This window comes from Anopheles funestus, chromosome X (assembly GCF_943734845.2).
Source record: "Anopheles funestus chromosome X, idAnoFuneDA-416_04, whole genome shotgun sequence".
Lineage (NCBI taxonomy): Eukaryota > Metazoa > Arthropoda > Insecta > Diptera > Culicidae > Anopheles > Anopheles funestus.
Genome location: NC_064597.1, coordinates 9,221,335 through 9,248,151, shown reverse-complemented (window position 1 = coordinate 9,248,151; position 26,817 = coordinate 9,221,335). Strand labels below are relative to the sequence as shown.

Genomic DNA, 26,817 nt, shown 5'->3' with positions numbered 1-26,817 from the left:
CTTCGTTGCTAACAGTCCAAACCGCAGCTGACTACCGAGTGGTAAAGGTAAAACGTCAACGGGACATCGTCCATTGTCCCCAGGGAATCACTCCCTCGGGGAGGTGGTAAGCATTTGTGTTGCAAAACATTCCTTTCGTACGTTGTATCTCAAGAAGCGGGCAACAGCGTGATGGTTTGATTGCCACACACGTTGAAGCTGGGCAATTGTTGTTACACTTTGTTCCGTGTTGTGTTTTGTTGGCAGAAAGAGTTCCTGATGTGCTGTGCAGTTTTCGTCCTATTCTTCAGATGGTTCGCATGGTAGCGACTCTGTAGTAGCTCATTGTGATGAATTCTGGACAATAGAGCGAGGTCTGGTCTGGAGATCGTGGTCAGTTTCGGGGTGTGTGTTACTCCCAGTTGAAGGTGGTCAGTTTCGGCTGGTGAAGGTGTTTTTGTCTGCCAACAACCAATAACCTTATGGGATAATACAACCGAGATAAGGCAACGTACGGCTTCACTCATTTGGAACATTCACCTGAAGACACCAATCAGTCAAGCAATCGTCCGGATGTAATGCGACAAGTCAAACAAAACAAGTCTTAATCCGATGCACTCCGGTATACTAAATCCTCAATCCCCCGACCTGACGGTTGACAGGTGACGACAGGTGACGACAGACGATGACAGTTACAAACAGTGCTGCTAGCGCTAATCACTAGGATACAAATCACCACAAAATGCTCTATCACAGAACGTTACCAACACAAACAAAGGCACGGGAAGCATACGTGTGGGCATCGTTGTAGACAAAAATGGTACGTGTGTTTGTTGTGCCAGTTTTGTTTACGAAGCGATAAGAAGGCTGTGAAAAAGATTAACTAGCGCGCGCGGTATCCCAGTACCGGAGTGCCGAGTTTGTTGAGCTGTTTAATTATTCCGGACACTATTAAAATCGAGCGGTACGCGGGTAGCAAATGGCAAAAGGTTACCGGCACCAGATTACGCAAAAGCTCAATCTCTGCATACACGAGGAAAAAAAACCCTTCGCTGCACACAAACCGCCACCGGGTGACGGATATACAGGGCGATAGAACATTGGGCCATCGGGGCCCGGGGGGTGATTTGCAAAATCCGTTCCGTTTTTGTTTGTATATCATTAGTGCGGTTATCATTGCCGTAGCAGGCATCGTACCCGGGACGCATCTCGGGACGTGGATGCCGGACGGGATATGGTTCGCTTCCTTTTGTGTCCTTTCTTGCACACATAAACACACAAACATCAACCCAGGACCAGGAGGAAGTATCAGGAGAAGCATTTTTCCCCTTCTTCTTCTTTCTCCATTATGTTCTTTGGTTGGGATTTTCTTCGCTTCCGATTTCGAAACGGGGATTTGGACGAAGTTTGACGAAGGAAACTCCAGGGAAAGGATCTTCTCTTCCTACTGTTGCTGAGTCTCTCTGTCTCTCTCTCTCTCTCTCTCTCTCTCTCTCTCTCTCTCTCTCTCTCTCTCTCACTCAGCCTATTATCCAGCCCCCGAACCACCTATCGTTGCTATCATTGGTAGAGTCGTTATTTGCTTAAGCTGTTTGTCGCGTGTATTGTCTTGTGCAATGTTTGAGGTTAGGCTTAGCGCTGTCCAATTCCTAGACACACTAAACATTGACTGCACGCCGTGAAACCGTCTGTATTTGTAACGATGCAAAAGTGTCAACATTTGCTTATGTCGCTTCCTATTCTTTGCGTGTGTTTTGTTCTTCTCCTGTTTTTTTTTATTGTTTTGATTAACTTGCTGATTTTCTGTTTTCTTTTTTGGTATCTTCACCCTTTTACATTTACCCTTCGCTTTTTTCGATTTTTCTGTAGGGTTTTCTTTTTCTTTTCTATTTTATCATACCACAGACTTCTCACACCGAGGTTGTTATAAATTACGCTGAATTTGTCTTTTTTTGTTAGAGTTTTGATTTGATTATTTAATTGATTGTTTAAATAATCCTTCTCATTCATTTAATGTTCCTAACCATTTCTTACCTATATAATCTTGTAAAGAAGGAATTTTTCTCGATCTATTTAAAAAAAGGAACTTTATACTTTGTTTTCCACGCATATGTTCAATGAATAAATGTTTTCAATATTTCTCCAATCTTTCCCAAACCACTTTTCTATTTCTTGAAATAAAAAACTGGAAAAAAAAGTATACGAAATTTTGAGTTCTGTTTTTTTTTTGGTACTACAGCTTTTCATGACGTATTTTTCATACTTTCCGGAAAACTTTTGTTACCTTCGTCAACTCGTCATTGCGTTCCTTTCCAAATCACACAACATTTCAAGCGTCGCTTTACGCCGAAAACAGGGCCGGAAGTATGGAAAAGTCTTTCCATTCACAGGCCCAACTTTTGGACATGCAGCGTAGAGAGCAGAGACAAAGGTTTCGGGTGAAGCGACAGCAAAGGAACGCCACTTTCCATTTCGCTACGTTTTTTTTCGTCCACCTAGTCAAACGGTTGTTCATCCACAAGAAGTCTTCCAAAAAAAAAGAACCTCTCCGTACCCTTTTTCTTTACAAAATAAAAATGATGCAAAAAATCATTTAGAGGCTATCATTCATTTTGACGGTTGCTTGCTAGGGAAAAGTACTTCCGCAGCATATGCAGCCCGACGATCGGTACGAATTTTCTAATAAAAAATTCGCGTAACGTAATGCGAAATGTGATGGAACGGTTGTATCACGGGCGGTACGCCCAAAAAAGGACTGGCTTTATAAACACCTTATGATTGAGATGGATTTGCGTATAAAAACACTGGTACTGAGAGGTCTATAAGGAAGATGTTTTGTTTTTACTTTTCGTTCGCTTCATATTTGCACGACTGTTTTCAAGGATGAGTTTTCCATGTTCTGTCCGGGAGGCTGTGATGGCGTAAGGCAGTGCTGCCAATTGATGTCAAGTGGGGGAATGATTTCTTTTTTTTGCTGTTTTGTTTTGCTTTCCAGCCTTTACCCTTGGGACAGGGCCACAGGGCAAGAAAGGGCGATTCGGTGTGCCTGAAGAAGCGGAGAAGAAAATCATAGAAATTCAATGAAGGTTTTACTTCCCGCATGTCAAAGAAGCAGGCAGGCGAGAGTCACTTGGGAAGTGATCGGTGGATTCGGCCAATGATTTTTCCCTTTTAAGGAAAGATTATTCCTTGGCGCATTGTGTTTTGTTGCTGCGGAAGGTGCAAGGACCGGGAACGTCTTTGTTCGTATCGGCCCTATGATTGATGATGCCTGGACAAGTTTGTTGGTGTTTGTGTGATTTATTTATTTTTTTGGTTGATACACAAGTATGGTACCGTCACTGCACTCCCACACGAACACTAGTGCAGTCGTAGCAATGGACGTGTCCTTGCTGTTTGTTTTAATTTTTGGCAGAAGGAAAAGTAATTTTTCATACGGCCTGAACTAAGATTGATACGGGTTTTTTTTGTTGTTGCGAAAATTCCTCTATGATTAATTACGCAGACAGTTGCTGCAAATGTTAGGCATACTTTGGTTTCTTTTTTTTAAACACATTTTACTGTGCTGCATCAGGAATCGCAGTATCAGACGAGATGGTCCAGCTATAAGACGATAGAAAAACAAAAAACAAAAGGCAATAACAAAGAAAAAGTCGTGTAGTATATTGATAATCTAGATCATCTTCACTGACGGATATTAATGTCTAATGCGGGAAGCGTTTAGAAAGAAAAGAATGTATGAGTTTGCATCTCATCCTCACGTCCGCTGTTTTTGGGGCGTTTTGGCTTCATTTTCAAGTTTATTATTATTTGATTAAATTATTGTTGCATTATTGCAACTTTACTAGGCTAGAGAATAGGCTAGACTAGGAGTTAGACCACACTAGAAAAGACTGGAATAGAGTAGAGAGTAGCAACTTTTTGAAATTAGAAATTAACGATTAGAGAATTAGAGACTAGACTAGATACAAGAGTGGAGACTAGACAAAACTAGAGACTAGACTAGATACTAGAATAAGGACTAGACGAAAGACTAGACGAGAGACTATATTAAACTAGTGATTAGACTATCCTTGAGGCTCGAATAGAGACTATAAAGACGGGACTAGAAAATAGGTTTGATTAGAGACTAACGACGAGACTTGAGACTATGCTCAATTAGAGACAAGATTAGAGACTAGGCTCGATTGGAGACTAAAGACTATGCTAGAGACTAGGTTTGAATACAGACTAAAGACGAGACTAGAGACTAAAGACGTGACTAGAGACTAGGCTTGAATAGAGACTAAAGACGAGATTAGAGACTAGGCTCGATTAGAGATTAAAGACGAGGCTAGCGACTAGGCTTGAATAGAGACTAAAGACGAGACTAGAGACTAGGCTTGATTAGAGACTGAAGAAGAGACAAGAAACTAGGCTCGATTAGAGACTAAAAATGAGATTAGAGACTAGGCTTGATGAGAGACTAAAGACGAGACCAGATACGAGACTAGAGACAAAAGCAGAATGGAGATTGAAGTAAACACTGGTAGAACTAAAGACTGAACCGAATAGTTTTTATTTCAGTGCTTTGAGTTATGTTGAGGATTGTAGCATTGACTGTGCAGCCATTTTAAAGTTTGTCCATAAAAATAAAAAAAAAACGTAGAAAGTAAATAAAAATTCCTTCTTTCCCAATAATATACATCCAGAGCGCAGAAAATACTCTAGCGATCGAAATACCATTAATAAACAAACACTTTTCTTCTCCAGAAAAGTATCAACTCGACACGCAAAAACACTTTTGTCTCATTCAAGCGTATTGGTTTCGGCTTAATTTACTTTGAAAACCCCTTTCGATTGAAGATAGAATTCTGAGACGAAGCATTTAATTGAACCGACGAATCCTCTTAGTGTTGATTCAAATTTAATCAACCTGCTCTCCTCAAGCTTTCGTCTTTTCCGACACTAATGAAGCAAAAGTTTCCTTCTGTGTCACCGGGGGAAGAATTGTTCTTTTTGTTGCTTGTTCTTCCAATTCTGTATCTTTTGCCGTCTGTTGTTCGGGGGGGCGGGGGCAAAAAAACGGTTTCCAAAAACCGGCGCCCAATCCACCGGTTGGCATTTAACGCCAAACCGGTGAGCTTTAATTACGGTATTATCGTCACAACACGGAAGCGCCCGGCGGGCTACGAGAAAGGTGCCCAAGAATTCGTGCGAAAGACGATGACAATCAATTTAATGGAAATATTTAATTAGCCTAATGGTGGCAAGAAGACGCTCGGTTTGCCAATCGTTCGCTAACTGTAGGCGCATATCCGCGTAAAGGATTCTGCCACCCTTCTCCCCGGGGGAGAAAGGAAGAGCACCAGGATCGTGTTCGAGTCGAAGCGAAAGTGATGGTCGAGTCGGATTACACGCTTCTCCTAGGCAACGTGTTGCGATAGTACTGGCAGTGGTCTTATTGATAACTTTACTTTCGAGACCACACTCCGGAAGCTGGTCTTTGTACTACGGCAAAAGGTACCAGCGTGGGTATGGGCGAAAGACATGACAAGATGGATGCGTTGTTCGGTATGCTCCCGAAATATATCTGGCCGGCGGCGTTCAGAAAAGATTGTAAAGTGAAATTTCATGTCACCGTGCCAAACGGCTAGACTGCACAGTCTGTTCCGCTTGTCGTATTTTGAAAAGTGAAAATAGAAGGAAACGGAACAACGACGACCAAAAAAAAACAAGATCCTGAAACCATTCAAACAAGATGTCAAAGGCCTGGAACTACTCGCGTACAATTGCGTAACAAGTTTTGGTACAGCTGGACGTAGGACACGCTACTCTAACCACTGCACTGATGTGGAGCAGACAGGCCAGACACACGGTGACGGTTCCGTACCGGATCGCTACCGGTATGTGGTTTTGCGACTCTAGACATCACTCGTTTCGAGACGAAGTACTTGAGAACTCTGGAATGTCAAGGATTCCGGAGTATGTGCGTGTTACATCAAAACCAGAGTACTATTCGCGATGTAACAGACGAAGCTCGTAGAGCTTGCGAATCAGCTGATGACGTGTGTGTGTGTGTGTGAGTCTTGGCAGGATTATTCGCCACGATGTCAGTACGCTGCGCTCGCATTCCGGTTAGGCGAAGTGTCGAAAGTACAAATTACCTTACTGTACGTACGTAACCGCACGTGGTACGTGCCATTTTACGTGGAAAAGTCCCGACGGTTGCCTCTACCGTAGTCAAGACATATTTCAATCCCTGTTTTGCGCCATTCTTCAGTAGCTTTAGGAAGATCTAAGCAAAGATTTTGAGTGAGTTTTGTGGATGAATGGCATTGTTTCTTTCCAGAGTTGATTTATGCATTTTCATGTTGTCTGTATCTTTTGATTTTGGGGAATAATATTTTTGGAACAGAAAACGAAGAATTGTGTTTCTAGTGAAAATAGTCGAATATTATGTATTTTTTTAGGATACTAATTTTACTCTTTTAAAAATGTCACCTCTCATATCTGCATCTTCACCATCGGAATATTCTACACACACACACACACACACACACACACACATACAACAATACACAGATTTCACAGCTGTCATTGTTGACAAATTAAAATTTCCATCTCATAACGTAAAAAAAAGTCGTGCAAACGTATGAACTGCAGTACATCGAAATACATATCCAGATAAATGGGAGAGGTATGTGACTGTACGGTAAAATGTATGTAAAACAACTGTCAACCCGGCTGTCAAAATATGAATATTTTAGCGACAGGCAAAGCAAAAACCCAAAATAGTACGTGATGGGCTGAAAAATTGATTAATAGCATTAAATTTTTTTTTCTTCCTTGCCTGCTTCCACATTCACTCTTTATAAACGACTCGGTGAATCGGTGCACGGTGCAGCGGCTATATTCACAACCATCGGTACGGTTCCATGCGGTACGTTCGTGTTACGTTCATCGGGTTCCATTCATACAGGCGTTTGACCAACCGTAAAAAGCCCCCCCCCCCCCTTTTACCGATCCGTTTCCGTTCACGGACAGCGGTCCCAGTCGTATGGGAAATTGCATTTGATACCGTGGTACCACGTTGGTGCACAGGTATTAAAATTGTATCTAGCAGGACTTCCGTTCAGTGCAATGTGCTACAGTGCAGCGTTTAAGTACAAGTGTGAAAAAATATTTAAATGTTTTTTTTTTAATTTTGTGCAAAATAAATCTACCAGCTACTAACTAAAAGGCACACCCAAATATAAAATGCTTTATGAAAATATGAAATAAAAAAAAATAATCCTACAATAACGCCCACCACTTTACAGAAAATGGTAACCGTTGCATTACGCCCAGGCAAAAGCAAGTACAAGACCGCAAACGATTGGAAGCAATTTTGCAACATGTGTGCACTCTAATTGATCGGTAGGTTTTGAAGCATTCTGCCACACCATACAACCGGCCCACACAGATGGTGGGAACCGTACATGAATGGAAAGCCTTTTTTCCGCTTTCACCATAAACGAGTTTGAGTAGCAAGGATACAGAAGGAAAATGGAGGCCAACAAACAAAAAAAAAAGACAAGAAAGGTAGGGTTTTAAATTTTTAAAATATTTTGAAGCATCGTGTAATGTTTCAATCAAACTAAAAAAAAAGAAGAAAAGGAAGGTATAGGAAATATAAAAAAAAATAAAATTGAAAAACGTTTCTAAATCAATTAAAATCATATTCAAATCAAATAAATATATTCATAACTAAATCTATAAAATAGACTTATCTTCACCCCTTCTCTCCCTCTTTCTCTCTTTCTCTCTCTCTCTCTATTTTTCCCTTTTTGTCCATTCACATTTTCGTTCCCTTTTTTGCCTAAACACCTCACTTCTCGCAACCAAATTATAAATCACGCAGTGTAAATCGTTGGCAGCGGCCATGACTGCAATTTCCTGATCGGGAACGTGCAGCGAGCCATAACTCAATCAACCACCACCCCGAAAAAAAATGCCTTTCGGAATATTGAACCGATTAATGGGAGTATCCGGGAGCAGTTTCCTGCTTTTCCTGGCCGCTTCCCCACGTCTGGCTAGCGAATGTTGTGCCTAAGTCCCCAAAAGAAGGTTAAAAAAAACCTCCGGCATGCAGGCAAAGTAATCTTCGGAAAGGGTTAAACGGTTTGGGGAGGGGGCAGGGAAAGAGGTGAGATTTTCGCTCCGGAAAGGAAATGGAAGCTGAGAAACCGGGCCAACCCTTTTCCGTAGCGTTTTGCTCCTTTTTTTTTGTAAACCCCGGTTACTATCGCCTAGATACCGCACGTTGAAGATTTTCTCAAAAAAAAAACCCATTTTTGATTAGGTTGTGGAACAATTTTGTGATGTAAATTTCGTCACTCGTATCTTTTTTTTTCTCCTACCACACCCCTTGAATGGATGTTGCTTTTTTGTATTTTTCACATTTTTTTCTTAAGCTGATCACACACGTTTTGTGGAAGTTCCATCCGTGCATGGTATGGGTGGCTATACCATTCATATTCCGCAACGAGAATGATCTGAAAATATGTTTCGCCGGGTATTCTGGTTTCAATTTTTCGCATACTTAAAACACTCTCGGGCGAAGAAACGATAGAAGTTTCAACACTTTCTTGTGGGGGGAGGGGACAGAACTTAATCTCGGCTTATCCCAAAACAGCTTGCCAATTCGGTCGTGCCAATGCCGATCTACTTCGACACTCTATCTTATTATGTTGGAACGTTTTTGTCACTGATGCGATAAATCCTCTGCTTAACAAAGGCATTAAGCTATTGTTGGTGATAATATTTTCTTATGACGTTTTTTTTTTCAAAATAATGCACATTCTAAATTCTCTTTGCAATATGTAAATTACGAAGGAGAGGATATTTATTTTTTCTTTAAATATTTAAAGGGAACATTTTAAGAGAAAGTTTTTGTTTTTTTTGTCTAAAAAGACAATTTATTTTTTATTTAAAAATTTTAAAATTTTATGAACTATACTTAAAATTTTTAGTAAAAATAATTTTCATTATAAATTAAATGTTCTAAAAAATTTCAACTCAAAAGTTTATTCAAGACTAAAAAGACAATTTAGTTTTTATTTAATATTTTTACAATTTTATTAACTATACTTAAAATTTTTAGTAAAAGTAATTTTTATAATAAATTAAATGTTCTTCAAATTTTCACTTCAAAAGTTTATTAAACTCCTCCATTACAGTCCAATAAAGCTTGATTTCAAAACGACCACAACGATGCCAGATAATGTCATTCGAATGACACCGAACAACCTTTGCTCAGATTGGCTGAAATAGGACCAGCGAACTACCTTTAATCATCCTCCCTCCCACTTTCTCTTAACGTTTATTTACCAAGCGCTATATTGCCACCCTTTTTGTAGCTAATAAAATACCACATGAAATAAATCATAAACATTTACTTCCGCACCCAGTTCATCTGTGCGGACTTCTATAGTAAAATTCCCTTTTATGCTGCTTAAATATCTAAACCTCCCTCTCCCTCAAAAAAAAAAAACATTAACGTACAAAACATAACCTTCCAACAAAACGGCTTGACCACGTCCAAACCAATGTAAACGTGTGATGAAATAACACCAACACCAAACACACAAAAAAACAACCCACCATCACCTGAAACGGAACACAGCAATCTAGAACAAACAAAGTGCGCGCAAAGTACAAAGCGAACAAACAGGGCTGCCCATTGACGGCTTATGACAGTCGGACAGGTGCTTCGGGTTTCGGGAGCATAAAATTTGACACCCCACACATTGTGTCCAACAAGTCGCACCGCTCCGGTCTGCTGGAGGTCATTAAAAATATCGCTGTTAGCGGCGGTGAGTTTTTCACTTCACCAACCTGTTAGCAAGAGCCATTCCGTCCGAAAAACCATCCAGCATCCCGACCGGGGGGGAAAAAAAAGGAAAGAAACACATTCCCAAACGGGTGTGGATGGGTGGAATGCAACATATTTTAACGTCACACAGGATCTACCCCCGGCATACGGAGGCAACCACATCAAAGTTAATTACCAATCCCTTCCCGGTTGTTGGCTTTATATCTTTTTTTTTTTGACGTACCTCCGTGGCAAACATTTCGTGCCATTTTCACTGTTCTGTGCTACAGTTGCAACAGCACGCTTGCCCATTTCGTGGGTGACCTTTTGTTTTTCTATCTATCCCGTGGGTGGATACGCGTGTGAAGCAATTCCGCCCAGATCAGAGGGTCAGACAAGGCAAAATTTGCATCCATTAACGGTACGATGGTAAAGTTTAATGTGCTTAAAATGTAATGTAACAGAAGAGGGTAGCCGCAATGGATCGTCAACACTAGTGGTCGGCTGCATAATAAAAGATGTCTGATGTGTAATAAAATCATTTTACTAGTTATGACCTAAGGCTTTATAGTATGATTTTCTTTATTTTGCAAAAAGATTAATAAAAGCTGTTAGAAAATAAAAATCAATCAGTACAGTACTAAACAATAAAATTGTTTACAGTGCGGACAATAAATATAAATCCATTATTCCATTAAATTGTATTTTCGACAATTTTCTCATCTAGAAGAAATAAAAAACACAAAGACACAAGTTTTAAAACAAAAAAAAAAAAATTGAAAATTCTTCTAAAAAACTTGTCCTAAACATAAAAAATCTTTTAAGAAAAAAATAACAAACTCTGACGAGAAAAAAAAAGATAAACATACAAACAAACATGTACAATAAACTGTATAAAAAGATATAATAGTAGATATTTACATTTAATTAAAATGAAATAAAATAGCTTAACATACAAAAGAGTTTAAAAGTATGTAAAAACACGTAAGAGATGAGAAGAAAATGAATTATTCATGTCTTAGAACAAATAAAACAATTGAATAAAATTAAAATAAGATGGAGGTATAATGGAATAAGGTGTTGTAAAAAAAAAATCAATCCGTACAGTAGTAAAAAATCAGATTGATACAGTGCTGGTTAAAAATAAAAATCCATTATTCCAATAAATGATATTCTCTACATTTTTCTCATCTAGAACTGTAACACAAGTTTGAACAGAAAAAACAAATTTAATTGAAAATTCTTCTAAAAAACTTAACACAAAACATCCTAAAGATAAAAATCTATTAAGTTATAAATAACAAACTCTGACGAGAAAAAAGATAAACATACAAACAGACAAATACAATGATCCGTATAAAAAGATATAAAAGTAGATATATACTTTTAATTAAAACGTAACAAAATTGCTTAATATACAAAAGAGTTTAAAAATACATAAAAACACGTTAATGAGAAGAAAAATGAACTATTCATGCCTTATATCATATAAAACAATTGAATAACATTAAAATAAGATGGAGTAACAAACATAATAAGCTGTAATAATGAACATACTAGATCGTTAATTGAAAAAAAAAAACATTAAACAAGAAGACAAGAAAACAGTAGTTGATTTCACACATGACATAAAAGTCGATAAATGAAGCTAAATGATGTAACAAAGAAGATGTTTTCCATCCTGGTTCTCTTTACCACATTAGTTTTGCGTAAGGCAGATAATCAACTGAGCCATGTTAACTTGCCGAGAAAATGATTGGACGTACGGCAATACGCTTCAAATGAGGCAAAAGCTGTGGCGAATAGCGTTAGCGAAAGAAAACATCACCAAATTACAATTAAACGTATCATAGTGACACCATTATTGGGTGGTCACGTTTGAAATGAGCTCACGTTTTTTTTTTTTTATGATTCCGCACAGATGGGTGCGGGCTAGTGCAAGGAGTAACCGTGGGTTTGTAAGTGGTGAAGTGGTGTCTTGGTTACTGTGCACTAATAGCGAAGATGGCGAAGAGCATGTGCCACCTGCTGACGTTACGAAGGATCTGGAGCAACCGAGTGAGTGGCACATACCGCAAAAAGCTGCTTCATCATCATCATCATTCCCCAACGTCGTCCATTATAATGCCTTAAACTCGTCATCCACCAGATCTGGCCCACGTCTTTCGTGGGTATGCGAAGCCTCGCGCCCAACAATCACACCTCAATGCGAGCGAACTGTATAGCCGAGGTCCCCGCTCTAAAAACAAACATCTTTTAATTGAAATTAGGTACGCCGGCAAACGATCTCGTATTGGGCTATGTACCACGCACTGTCATGGAGACGGATAAGCCGGTGGCGGTATCGCAGCGATGCGATACTTTGAAGCTGTAGCAACAATACAGTGAGAGAAACAAACACAACAACCCACCGTCACCGTCACATCCCTTCGGCTTCGTACAACGTCCAAAAGCAACAAACAACAGCAGTATATCTGATGCGAGGGACTCTTGACGTTTTTACCTCCAAAATACCTCGCACGCGGTACTTTATTGTAAGAAGAGCATCAACATACAAACACACAAACACACATCCGCACAGGTCACCGCGGGGAGAAATCTTGAACAGCAGCACAGACGCCTTTTTGTAGGAGGCACGGCTCAAATGAGAAGATTATCGTGTGACCATTTATCTTGATTAAACTCACCGCATCGTTTCAATCGTTCGTTCACCATCCACTCCAAGACGACCCCAAAACGATCGGTTCGAGCCGTTGTTGTTGGTATTTGTTTTCTTCCCTCTTTTTGCATTTAAATTTGAATTAAAGCAACTCATCGTGAGATTTCGCTAACGCACCGTCCGGGGGCCGATTTTGATTTAGCTGCTCCCAACATCGCCCAACATTGCGGACTTTTCCACACTCACCGCGGGCGTTGTTGCCGTTGTGGTGGGATGCTTTCTGCACATTTTGCCGTATCTGTTGCGAATACGATTTGTCCTAATTGAGTGAGATTTCTAAATTTTGTATTCCACTGCGACGCTCCAACAGGTGTCGAGACGAGAGTATTGGACGCTAGCATCAATTTATATCAGGAACTCCTGTTGGAACTCCTGATTGCGAAGGCTTTGACTTGGGGAATAGTCCACCTTGGAGAAAGTGTTCCACTGCATAGAGATACTGCTCTTCAAGAACTCTCAAGGTACCTGATGAGCTATATCAGATCCATTAGAAATTCAGGCTGGCGTACAAAATAGCCCATGGGAATCATAGCCCAGTCTTGAAAGAGATCCTTGGCTTTGTTGGAGGAATGCCCCCCGATTTGGTCTTACCTACCATTTCTTCTTGTTGGTATGATAAATAGAAACATTGAGATGTTTTGTCAGAATGGCGCAAAACAACAACAACAATGAAGATGTTGTGATACACTCTGCACAAATTGGCATTATTTATTCGATTCCTGAACTCCTCTTTTCTCGGTAGTACCTTTCAGAATCTTTCCACTGGAGCGTAGGTGGGCAAGCGTTTTTGTTTGAGAGTACATTACGCGAAGTTCTTCACGTACTGTGACAGATATGTCATAAAAAATATATAATCGAGACGAATTACACACACACTTAAACGCTGCTTCCTGCTTTCCTGACATTGTTGCTAACCCACCCCGACAATGTTGGACGCGCTTTTCTCATTTGTTACGCTGCCATTACTGCTGAAATAATTATTATTTACAAACGAATCTGTCACAGCAACGCAACCGTCACCCGGTCGGCTTTGTTTCTACGGATCGGTGTTCAGTTGCTCTTTACCGCTGTTTTGTGCTTCAACCCCCCTTTTACCCCTGTCGGTTTGCGTGCAAATCTACGGAAGTTTCAAACAGCGTTCCCAGGGCACATCATCTTCGTACCATTCCCCGGGTGCATTACTATGAATAATTTAAAACACCCGCCCGCTTCATCCGCTTTTTGAGAGACTCCTTTGGCTTTGAGTGCAGAGTGCGTCGGTGTCGGAACTTTGGGTGCGTCACCAGGGCAGCTCTTTCCGGAGTCTCGCTACGGAAATTAAAGATTAAATAGCGACCAAAAGCCTACATACCTTTCCCTATCGGAGGGAATCATTGTTTGACTCATTGGCTTTTGGCTTACGAGAGGTGGCGTTGTATCCAGAGTTTTCAGGTGCTACAGCTACGTCTGGATATGACTCGTTTTCTTCACTTTGACCAGTACGGAATGGTTAATCTGGACAAGCGACGCTGAATCACGTATTGCGAGGTCTATTTTCGGGTGGCAGATCTCGTCTAGTGACTTTAGACGAGAATTCTGAGGATGCTCCAATCGGTGTTGTTCTTGGGGGAAAAAAAACACGAGACTCTTATATCTCTTCAAATCCCAAACGTATCCATTCTCTGCTAATCTCACATGCATCGTTTCATTTTTACTCTCATTTCCGGATGGTCTTCCCTATTGTCGACATTAAAAACCAGCCTGCAACTGTAACGGACACGCACGCCGCTGCCGTTTCAACATGGAGCTGTACAAGATGTCCGGCCGGATATCCGGTGGCGTGTGTCTAAGCTGCCGCCATGCGACTACTGGACGTCACTGTCACTACTGCCGGGAGGGTTACTATCGGGACGCAACTAAACCAATCAGCCACAGGAAGGTTTGCAAAGGTAAGTAGCAGGTTCTGTTCCAATACATACATTTCGCACATCTCAGATAGCTCTTCAACATTAATTGATACCTCAAATTCGTTAGTTTCCAACTATCTCCGTACAAAAACAAAAAAAAAGGATTTGCAAATTGTTGCTGTCAATGCTCATTTCTGCGTCAGCTTCTCATCGCCTTTCCCGTCATATGCTTTCCGATGTAGAAGAAAACGAAATTTCATCAGATCACATAATTTAATGAAGATTTATGATGTCTGTCTCAGGCGTGATAGCCGACAATGTTCGCACACGGTTTCGCCGAACGTACTCAATTAATCATTTCTCACGCGGCAGCACGGCAAATCCAATACTGGGAGCCACCATTTGTGCTTACGAACACTCTTTGTGAAGCCTACACATTGGGGAGTTCTTTTTTTTGCAAGCGTACGTATTGCCATAATCGGTAACTAATTTGAATTCCTTGCCAAATGCAACCAACGGAAAGGTGACAAATTCGTCTGTTGGCATACTTATCGCGGTACCGCGGTTTATTTATTGGTGTAGTTTATCTTGCCGCGCTTTACATTGTGGATAGAGTTGCTCAATGTTTGAAATCCTTGAAGTCCATAAGGACACCGGCAATACTACGACATATCGCATGTCCGGATCTTCCTAATTACAATTCCTTGGTAACGCATCACGGGCAAGTTTTCGGAACCATTTTCTTCAGTTTCAGTTTCTGTAATTGTTAAAGTCTATCATAGCAGAAATTCTATCATAAATCTCCCACCATCTCCACTTTAACGCTCTTTAACTGATTGACTTGGTTGAGCTGAAGCACTCCGCTAGTCCACGGTAGCACGCATTCGACTTCTATCACCACCGTACCGGTAGTACGCTTTGCAAACATCACAAGACCGACCCAGGAAGTGGGCCACGGTGTGCGTTCCCCGGGAAGAAAAAAGATTCCGGATTTCCGGTGGTGGGTCTTCTTTCCGCTCGAAAGTAATTTCTTTCTGAAGATTATTAATAATTCATCACCACGCTCGATGCGCTGGTGTGTTTTCTGCCGCAGCACAAACCCTAGACCTTCCACCATCGATCTTGGCACCTTCTCTCTTTTTTTTTTGGATTTTGGCGGAAAATAGACAGGCTAGCACCCGGGGCTTTTTGCGTTGCTTTTTCCGTCCCACCGTGCACCCATCCATCATCGGTAGCGGGCGCGGTAAATGTATTGTTGAATTTTTCGCTCCAACCAACACAGCAAAAGGGAAGCTTTCATTACCGAAACCGAGCAAGGGGAGGTTTTTCGCGCGGGGGAGGGAAAAAAAAACCTTCACACTCGAAGCAATTTTCCGATTTGTTACTTCGGCCCCGGCAGGACGTTTTCAATTTACGCTTCACCGTTTCGGTTTCTTCCGTCAGTTTCATTAGCACGTTTTCTCGTCTTTTTTTGGGGGTTGGGGAGGGACGAAGTAGCAGTTCATCGAAATCAGAAATTCTACATTCACATCCCGAGGTCGAGGATTGCCCAATGTTTGGGGGTTTTTTTGTTGGATACGGGCACGTTTTCACGTCTGGCTGCATTTTCCTTTCCGACTCATTTTTCTCCAAACATGAGAGCATGAGTAAAATGGGGGGTGGAAAAACCAAAATTCGACATCCTTCATTCAACCCACGCCAAAACTGGAGAGCATTTTTATGAGGGAATCTTTGCAACAATTTCTAGCTTTTGTGACTGACGAACTGACATAGGCCGATGGTGAGCATATAAAATGGGAAATAAATCACCCTAAAGCTATGGTTAAACGATAGCATATGGTAGCTAGATGAGTATTTAAATTTCTTTTCTAGAACATTTCCGATAACTAAACTCCTTCCAAAAGCATAACAAAAAAAAAACAACTCCATTTTGAAGGACTTGGCGGTCTAGGGAAAAGCTCGTGTAAACCCAACTTCACCAAGAATTCGACCGAATAAACCTTTCCGAAAACCCACAAACTTGAATGCTTGTTTCTTCGGGGCTAGGGACGGCCCGTATTGTGCCGGACCGTTATTATGTCTGTCAGCTTTATCCACCCCCCCTTTCCTTGACGGGGCTGACCAGCGATTATAGATGAATTATGGATGCGGCTGTTAAGCCGCTACCATGTTTGCTTTCCCGCAAAAGGTTGCCGATCTCGTCTCGCGTCTAAGTAGCTGTGGTATTTTTAGCACGCAACACCCACTGTATGTGGGAAAACCCATTCATTTTTGGGGTGTGCTGTTTCCGTTTTAAATAGCTATGAAAATGTACCGGGAATACGAAATGGAACGTCCGGTTCGAAGGATTTTGGACTGCGAATTTTCGTATTCAACTTGACTTCATATTAAATGGCATAAGATGCGTATTTCTTCCAACAATATCTAACGAAAATAGGATTTTCTGACTTTTGTATATTTTGTTTTAGCTAAACTTTATAATTGAAACCTTTAAGCTGCATAACTACTTTACTGCTCTTCAAATGATTTGACTTATTCACATCAGAACTCATAATATATGACCCCTTAACAGGTCCCACCACTGGTTGTCCTTGGTTGGACTTGGATTAAAGTTAGGTTATAAGCTCTCTCTCTCTCTCTCTTCTTGGCTTTAACATCCTTACAGGTCACGCCGGCCATTTCTGGCTTACTAGACTTATTTTTACCACGTAGCAGGATAGTCAGTCCTTGCTACGGGGGAACGGTCCGGATGGGATTTGAACCCGGTCCTGCCGTGTGGACGGGCGCCGTTTATCACATGCACCACCGGGTCCCCCTTTGTTTTATCTAAATTTTATAATTGAAACCTTTAAGCTGCATAACTACTTCACTGCTCTTGAAATGATTTGACTTATTCACATCAGAACTCATAATATATGACCCCTTAACAGGTCCCACCACTTATATAAACAACTTGATTGTCCTTAGTTGGACTTGGATTGAAGTTAGGTTATAAGCAGAGTTCACTTTTAATTTAAATAGAAAGAAAAAAATGTTAAATTTGATCTCATCTTAATATTTTAAAAATAAATTAGTACATCGAGGCATTGGTCTCGACTGAGCGTTACTAGCGCTTGTAAACAGAGCTGCCAGGGAGTGAGAAAACAATGTTTCCTTAGTTGCAAATTGAGTCGGTTCGATAAATTTTTTTTTGTGTGACAACCGATCGTACAGAGACGTGTCCGAAATAAGAACTTACGTTTGAAATTGAGCAGTCATCCTGCCCCGGGGCTGGACGTAATACTCCCTACCAAGCGTGCGGTGCACAAACGACATTAGGCAAGGGATAAAAGTTAACGCATCCCAGAACGGTCTACCTGATAACGGTGCCCAGCGGTACGATAAGGCGCACAGCACATTTGCCAGCATCACAACCAATCCAGCCTGTCCTGCCTTCAGGATCAGGAACTTCAAACGTAAACCAATTGTTTGGTGAGCGTGTCGAAAACGTGGACGGTGGACGTGGGGACCGGGGAGAGTGCGATATATTGACGAAGCGTTTTGTACTGCCCGCCCTGCTCAAGGGCATAATTTCGGATCATATCAACATTAGAGAGCATCGGACAAATGGACGAAACAAACAAACAAACAACCAGCGTGTCCCAGTGCATCAGCTACAAATCTGTCGTGGACCGGCTGTGGTGCGCAGGCATTGACTGCATTGAACGTGGTACGGTGGTCTGGTATGCCGGGTTCGGCCGTATGGCGAAGTTGGCCTTCGAAATTTGTTTTACCAGTGTGCCCGGAATGTGTTGTGCTTTATTGCGTACGCATGCACGAACGTGCAAACAGCAAAAGGCCCAGGGTAATTCGTGCAGGCTGTCTGTATGAAGGCATGGGAAGGGATTTTCCGTATCTATCCGCACCAGCCAGTATTGCCGATGAATGTATTGGACGGATTGGTGTTGACTCGAGGTCATCAGACTGTTTGTTCGTTACTGGATTTTTGGGTTGAAGTCGTCGAAGTACGGTACGGCGAATGTCTGATACCTCGAATCGGGATGATAACTAGCGTGTGTTTGTGTGTGTGGATGTGTATGTGCGGTATGGTGATTAAAATCTATTTAGTCGAATCGGATAGAACAACAGGGCGAGATGTTCCGATTGGTGAATTTTTGCAAAACTTCATCAAGCGAAAATGCGATAAAACCATTATCACTATTGAACCGCAATAGCCATTTTGCATTTTCCTGTCCCGAACATTCGCTTCACTGCTGATGATAACGTTTAAAGAGAGAATCGCTTAAAGTCAGCTTAAACTGCAAAAAAGTAACTAAGTAAAAGTAGTATCTCTCAACGGTAGCTTCTGGAGGTACTTCCAAACATTATTGAAGAACTGAAAATATGTATGTATGTCCAATTTTCCAATTGTATTGTCCATTTTAAAGAGAGAACCGCTTAAAGTCAGCTTAAACTGCAAAAAAGTAACTATCTCTCAACAGTAACTTCTGGAGGTACTTCCAAACATTACTGAAGAACTGAAAATATGTATGTCCAATTTTCCCGAATAGCGTATGTGATATGCCATCCGTCAGATTGCTGAAAGAACTGTCAAACGAACGTTTCAACCTAGAGTGGCTGGTCGTACGGCAAACACTGTAAGCTTAGAGTCTCATCGTGAAACCGTTTCCCGAAACGGCGTTGCCGTCTAGCATGGCCGCGGGGCAGATGATGAGCCCAAAATTTAATTTCACCAGGTCCTGGCGAGATTCGTGCATCGTCGGGATCGGGATCGGTAAAAGCCGATAACGGCATGCAAAAAGAATACAGCCTGCGGCGGGCTACCAGGCCCAAAAACTACCTGAAACCCGGAATTACGAGGCAGATCAAGAGTTTTCCACTGGTTCCAACGTTTTCCTTCCTGGCCGAAGGGAGGAATGGGAAAGCCACCGACAGATACACGCACCGACGTTCGGCTGGTACGGCGCACTTATTGCTACCGGAGGCTACGGGGTACCATAGCGCGCTTTGCAAATGATTGAATTTTAATTGTTCACCCGTCTACCGTACACCGAACGCTGTCCATCGTCTTCGGCCGGGATACACGGGCAGGAAAGATGGTTTCCCAAAAAAGGCATTGTTGCCAGCAGCGGTCCGCCACATGGAGAGCAAAAGTTTGAGGAAAGCACTTCACATAAATACGGTGGAAAATCACATTCTTCTGGACGCTTGGAACATATCGGCTACCGGAAGCCGCAACACACCGCAGTTGACAATCGGTGTGATTGGTCAGTTTTAATTGTTGTCCTCATTAATGGATGAACGGTTTGAAATGAATCTGTCAACTTGTGCGCTAATCGATCGGACTGCAATTGATGCGCCGTTTCACACGGAAGTGTTATAACAGCAAATAAAAAAACAAACGCTCCCAGAAGCCTACCCTTGTTGGAGGTTACAAACTATGCCCGGTAATGGTGTGTTGGGAGGTTTTGGTTTCGATCGAACGATACCACTAGATAAACCGCACCTGTGAACATCAACGCAGGAGGTAACACGCTCGATTTATGGTACGACATGGGAGTTTGGTAATGAATTTATAAATATTCTAGCAGATGTCCAGGTGTACTTAGCACTTTCCAGTGAATGGACGAGTATCGCTTCCATGCCGCTCGGATACATCTTCCCCAGTAATGGGGTCTTTGTCGTCTATACTCCTGACTCGAGGGTGTACCAAATTGCCCATGAATTATTGTTAAGGTTACTACATTGTTTTGTGTAGCAGTTTGTACTACAAATTCCTGAACACCCTTCCAAGCGTACATTGTCTACAAAGGTCTTATTTATTGGAGAATTTAACCTCCAGAAAGACTCGCAATGTCTACTACTACCAAAAACCATGTGCTATAATAGCAATAAAATCAGTCACTTTCCAATATCTTCAGAAATCGTTGTAACAAAAAGGCATCTCATAAGGTTGAAGCAACAACACATTAACCCATCCTTCAAGATGTACAACAACATTAGCAAAAAGGCAACAGGCAAGAAATCTTCACTCTCGTTTCTCTCGTTTCTGGACTCGCTGTTTTCTCGCACCTTTAGCTTCCGTGACGTGTTCCTGCAGTTTCGGGTCGCAAACCTAACCTCCAACGCTTGCAGCGAAACGTACAGTAATACGGCTTGGCAGCAAGCGCTAGCGAAGAAGGAGTGAAAATATTTATGACTTTGCTGCACCAAAATATCGCATTAAATAATTTTTAATGTACATGCGCTTCCCAAAGTGCCGGCGGGGTCGTTTGTCGTTGTAGACTCCCGGGTCCGGTTCAATTGCATGGATACATGGCCAACACCAAGCAGCTCTGTCTCTCGTTCTGCCGTCGCAGAGTGGTACAGTACTCGGTGTACTGTCCCGTCACTAGCCCAGCAGCGATATTGCTATCAACATCATCATCGCTATTATAGCTACCTGGTTGCAAAAATTTTGCTTGAAAGTAGCAAAGTGTTTTTTCTTGTGCCTCCTTCACCCTTCACCATGTCGGAAATTCCCCAAACATTCGTTGTCCAGCTTCGGACATCGTGTGCGGCCCCCGCCAGTGTGTATGGAGGTATGTTTTGATTTAATACACGGTACCCCGGGTCCGGACACTTGCAGCTTTTCGGTGTGGGGGTCGTCCATTCGGCAAAGATTGGTGCACCGTACCAGCTTCTTGCATCTGGGGAAGATAATCTAAATCGTGGCAAGACCACCGCCGCAACCAAGTGTGAGGTGAGATTTGCCGATTATGCCCGTACGAAGATACATTCCTGGGATGATGTACATGCGTTGGGCGGATGTGACGTACACATGTGTGCGAATAGTTGTAGTACGCAGTTTCGCACTTTAGATAAGCTGACGTACGCAAAAAATGCGTCCATCGGCTGTAGCAAGCTGACAAAGATTTTATGAAAGATTTTCAATTCCAACTGAAATTGAATTAGTCCAAGCTGGAACAGTTCCTTCCAACGGCACAGAAAATGGAACCTAGCCCAGTTAGTTCGAGCTGTCACATACTTGAAAATTCCCCAGTGTGCCATAGGCCCAACATCGTACGTTTGACCAACAGCTAACATTTAATGCGCTCCTCGTTCTTCGAAACTCGTGACAGAATCGGCAAAAGCATTCGTAAGCTTCCATGACTTGTTATGGATACCGGCTTCTTGACATGCACGGACCAAAAACCATCGAACAAAAACCCCCCGGATGAATTGTGCGCCCGATAGGTCTACGACTCACCCCTCAGACCAAACACTGGGCGAAAAAGGTGAATCGAGCCGACCTTTATGGCGTACTTTCATTATCGAAACGCACGCTCGTCCAGAGATGCAATGTGTCCCCAGAGTATTTCGTCAACGTTATAGCCGTACGCACTGGTGTTCCTCGTTCGACTGACTGGTTGCCTACAGTTTATAGCCGGCTCAACCAGACAACCAGAGATACAGACGTTACCGTTGACAAGGTGCTCCATGGGTTTTATGTGTCAATTTTTGTTTTCTGCCTATTCCGAAACGAAAGTCACATTCTTTGTTTTGTTTATGTTACTTTTTTCCTATTTTCTATTTGTATTTGTGGGAAGGAGTACGTGTTTCCCAACACACACAAAAAAAATATACAGTCAGGATTCGGCGATAAGGTACTCCCTGGGTTATCCTTCCAAGTTGTACAAAGTTGCCTAGATATGCAAAATCATTGTGGCTGTGGATGGGTGTAGCGCCAAACAACGAGAATCTATAATGAAAATCAAGCGAAATGGAAAAAAGGGATCGTGCAGCATACAGGGGTTGTTTGTAGATAACATACGAGCTGTGGTGCGTTTATATCTACTCCTATCATGCAGATACTTAAACGAATCTCTTTTATTACTTTTCCCACAATGAATACAAATAGAACTGAAAGGGGATAACAGCTAGGACACTCAGACAGTCTATAGAGTGCGAGAAAAATGGATAGACTCATCGCTGAGGTCGTCTAATACCTTTATCCTACTCTGTATGCTCACACTGATTGAAGATACTGCTTTGGGTTTTGGGAACGGTAATGCTACTAATATTTTGTTTTATATTTAATATTTAAATTATGCTGAGTTCAAACTAAACAACGTGGAGTTATACCATAATTCGTATGATGTAAATGATTTTAATAAAAACTTAAATGTTTTAAATGTTTTAATGCATGCATTAAAGGATCTTTCCTACAAATAGTAAATACCTCCATAATAGAGATAAAATACCTGAGATATTGACTCTGTTTCTTCACTTGTAAAACATCTCTGCTGTAAACAGAAATTTTATTGGAACTCTTTAAGTTTTGTTGCAATTCTTGAAGTACTCTGGAAAATTTTGCTATTCCAGATAGGTCTAAATCAGTGATTAAGGATTCTTCAAATTCTTCAAAGGATGGTCTTCAAAAATTGAAAATATGTTTTAGTTGGAAGTAGTTCTAGGATGTCCAGAATATCTCTGCTCAAGATATCTCAGGATATTCTGGATATTGCTTCCTCGATGTATTTGAAACTAGGGAAAAAATTCTTCAAAAAAAATCCAACTCTATCTACTAAGAGTAAGCGAGAACTCCTAAAGATCCATTCCCACGAAAACAATAACTTGTCATTTACTGCTAAACCTCGGAAACCAATCAATGTTTGGCGAAAGAGTTCCCAAATCTACCATCTACCAATAAACCGTCGGTTAAACTCCAGATCAAAGCAAATGATCCGTACGCAACAGGAAATGGATGGACTTTCGGACCAGTGTTTCGTGACAATACAGGGTGAGCAAAAAAAAACTCGACGACCATATCTCGTTAAAATGCTCCAACCGTACGCTCTTCCCAAAAAAAAAACCTCCCGTACAAAGTAAACCAACCGGTCTGTCTCAATCGTCGCCTCCAAAAATCCTCCCCAATAAAGGGAAACTCCCCTCTCCCCTCCGAAAAACACCCCTTTTTACGTGTACCGTGGGCTGGGTACACACACACACACACAAAACTCCGGATGCGTAACACAAATGGAGCGCACAGAAATTGTCCTTCCTAGATTGACTCGATTCATTCATGGGTTTTTTTGCGTTGGGCAGATGGGAAGAAATGGGAAGAGCAAAACGGCAAGACACAGGAGAAGGTATACGCGGGGTGCAAAAAATAACGCAGAAATGCCTACCATCATTAACGAGTTCATGTGTGCGTTAAGGCATGAAAAAGTATCACATTCGCAGCCTTCAACTATAACCTCGCACCAAGCTGCGTCGGTATTCGTCCGTGGTTTCGGCTCAGACTTTAGGCGGAACCGGAGTGCCCCGAAGACTTCCACACCTTTGGAATGCACCATGAACTCGCCAAAAAAAAACGCAGCACAGGGGAACATGAAACATCGAGTTTGGGGCAGGAATTGGGAAGCTGTTTCGCTCGTGTGATAAACTCCAAACAGAGATCTCCTGGTGGAAAAGCGGGAAGAAACTTTTCGTGACAGATTTTTTTTCTGTCCAGTGTTTTTGGAGTTGGAGACTTCAAGATGAAACGACTGGGTTGAATGTTTCTGGAGTAGCTTACGTACGGAATATGTTTAAAATTAATAGTAAAAAGCACTGTTACTGCTTTTAGCATTTTACGGCGGGATCTCTTGATGACGTTTGGAAAGTTTTTAAAGCTCTCAAGCAAACTCAGTAAATACCAAACAACTTCCATTTCGTGCACGTAACATAACGACACTCGGTCTTCTGGCACGTGCTTAAACTCTTTCCTGCGAACGGCAGGAAGCACGGGGAATAAATCCATCACACTGGAATTGCCCATTCCAAATAAAAGGAAAACAGGAACGCACCTCAGGAAAAAAAACACAGCACATTCCGCCAACGGCTGGCAAAAGGACTTCAAACGAATGCTAACAAAATCGTTCACGCACACGAGCGTTTTTCTTTCACTGTTGCTTCAATAACCGTACTCCGTACCGATAACTTCCCCCTTCGGCAAATTGCTCTCGCATGCGAAAAACCTGAACCGAATACCGGATGATGCAAATCCCTGCTCGGTGTTATTTTGATGGATTTTCCTTTATTTCACCACCACCGTTCAATCTGGGGATGGTGGAGGTGCAGGAGAGGATGCAAAGCGTTTGTGGATTTTTCCTACGGTTTCTATTTATCTGTTCTGGCCTGCTGGAAGACGAGTTATTTTCTCAAATAATTTAACCAACACTTATTTACTTTTTTCTCGCTCTCTCTCTCTCTCTATCTCCGGGGTCGATTTATATTTCCCGGTTATGTTCGCCGGAAGGATTTGCTATTCACTTTAAACTGTGCGGACTTTGGGGACGGGGGGACGCTGAACAGGGTTTGAGCAAAGGTGCAAAGAAGGAAGGAAGAAGCATGATTGAATAACGAATTTCTGCTACCGTTTACCCTCGGAAATAGGCTGAAGTGTGCTAACTTATGATACATTGTCTATGTGAACGATTCAATAAAGGAGAATGAAGTGCTTATCATATGTTGATGATTCTCACAACTCACACGTTCCATCCCTCAAATCGATCTCTTTTTGGCTAATTTACTTTTATAATGTTTTTTTTTTAATCTGAAATTGTTCATTACATTAAATTTAATTGGACCAATTTTTAAGGGTAATTTGGTTTTTTCTATTTTTTTATATAAATTTACATATTTTTTTATATTACTTGTATATACTATATCCCCAGTTGAGTGAATTATTTTTACAAAAAAAAATTGTTCTTCCATCAATTAAATTCTTACTCTAAACATAAGTTTTCAGGGTCATCTATACTTTTATTTTTTTTGCTATAAAAATACTACCTCCAACGTGCTATAAAAGCAGAGAATCTAAAACCGAGTGGCATAAGCAGTGATCAACTATTATTTTTGGCATCCGCTAGCATCAAGTAGGCAGCCGATAAATACACACCAAGAACAAACGTAAATACGACCGTGGGGATCGTGCTTACCGGTTGGTGCGAAAACGGCCATGACGCAGTTTTGCCGCAGCAGAAAGAAAGCACAAAACAAACAATCGAACACAAAAACCCACACAAACCAATGCCTCCCTGCGTCGCACATGCAGCGGTTGCGGAACTGTACGAACAGTTCCGGTGTTTTTCAAGATGATACAGTGCATAAATAATTGGAGCACAATTTACGACTCCGGGCGACTTCGCGATCGCTGGTCCTGTTGCCTTGGTGTACCCATCAGCAGGAACTCCCTCCCCGCCCGCACCCCGTCCACGGGTCGGTGTATCAAATTCGGTGATGAACACTCCCGGTGCGAACCTGTTCTGGTTGAGACACTGGCGAGACACCCATTCTTTACTGTCTTGTTCCGTAACGCACTGCACGAAGCCTTGTTCGTACGCCCACGCACCGAGCGTCAGAACATGAACAATGCTCAGGTAATGCAGTTTAAATTAAGATTTAGGCACAGTTGATTTAGGGAGGATCGCAGATTTCGGTGTGAAAAGCAAAACAAAAAACACACAACGAAAGAAACCGTATAAACGAGTGTGTGACCTGCACCGGAAATGGTTTTAATCAATCTGACTGATTAATGGATGAAAGAGTCTTTATACAAGACATGCACCGGTGTGTGGACTTCCGGTATCGGATAGAATCTGGCAACTCTAAAGAAGTTGAAATGGATTGTGGGTATTCGAATTACTTATGAAGGTCTCAGACGTTAACCTTTAACTTAGTGTTGAAGGGTGTCTTTGAGTACTTCAGGAAATCGGAAATTCAAGGATGCTCAAGATATCTTTAGCACTTATTACTCTGGTTAGTCCGCTATTATGATCAAGTCTAGCTAATGTAGTTTTGAATTTCCAGGTACCGGAATACCTCAATGTCCAGGTTATGTATGAAGGGTTATCCTATTTCTTCAAATCTCCAATTTTAATATCAGTCATAGGTGCTCTTATATCTTCAAACAACTTAATACTATTTCTCTGAGAATCCCTTTCGCATTTTCCTCAAAATCTTCTCCAATTAATTTTGTCTTTTCGCTTCTTCTTATGCTCAATATTGGGTAACTAAAGTCCATGAAGTTGTAGAAGTTGCGCTCCTATCTTCACAAGAGATTTTACAAGTAATTATACTACGCCGTAGTGTGCACCGCTATCCATAGATGCTTTTTATTTCTCCATCATAAATATCTGAGAAGAAAGAAGTACAATTGTTTTAATTAATTTAATGTCTATTACTCGACTCACCAACCATACATCAAGTAGGCGTAACGTGTGGTAAAAGAATTACAAGATGCCTTCTAGTACCAGCAATGCGTTCATTTTAAACCCGGGTTAAGCGTGCAATAAAACCATGCTAAAATATATACACAAACGTAAACCGTTCCCGAAGGTCTGTTCCTTCTTCGCACGTAGCTTTACCAGGCC

At 41.6% G+C, this 26,817-nt stretch overlaps 1 protein-coding gene across 2 annotated transcripts in view; it reads left to right on the top strand.

The window, feature by feature from the left end:
- The window catches only part of LOC125766591 (netrin-A-like), a 61,851-nt gene that overhangs the window by 15,772 nt on the left and 19,262 nt on the right, over positions 1 to 26,817 (top strand). For both annotated transcript variants that reach the window (XM_049432759.1, XM_049432769.1), the window contains exon 2: positions 14,273 to 14,461. In XM_049432759.1, the coding sequence (XP_049288716.1) occupies positions 14,273 to 14,461 (189 nt within the window). The remainder of the gene's footprint in view (positions 1 to 14,272; positions 14,462 to 26,817) is intronic.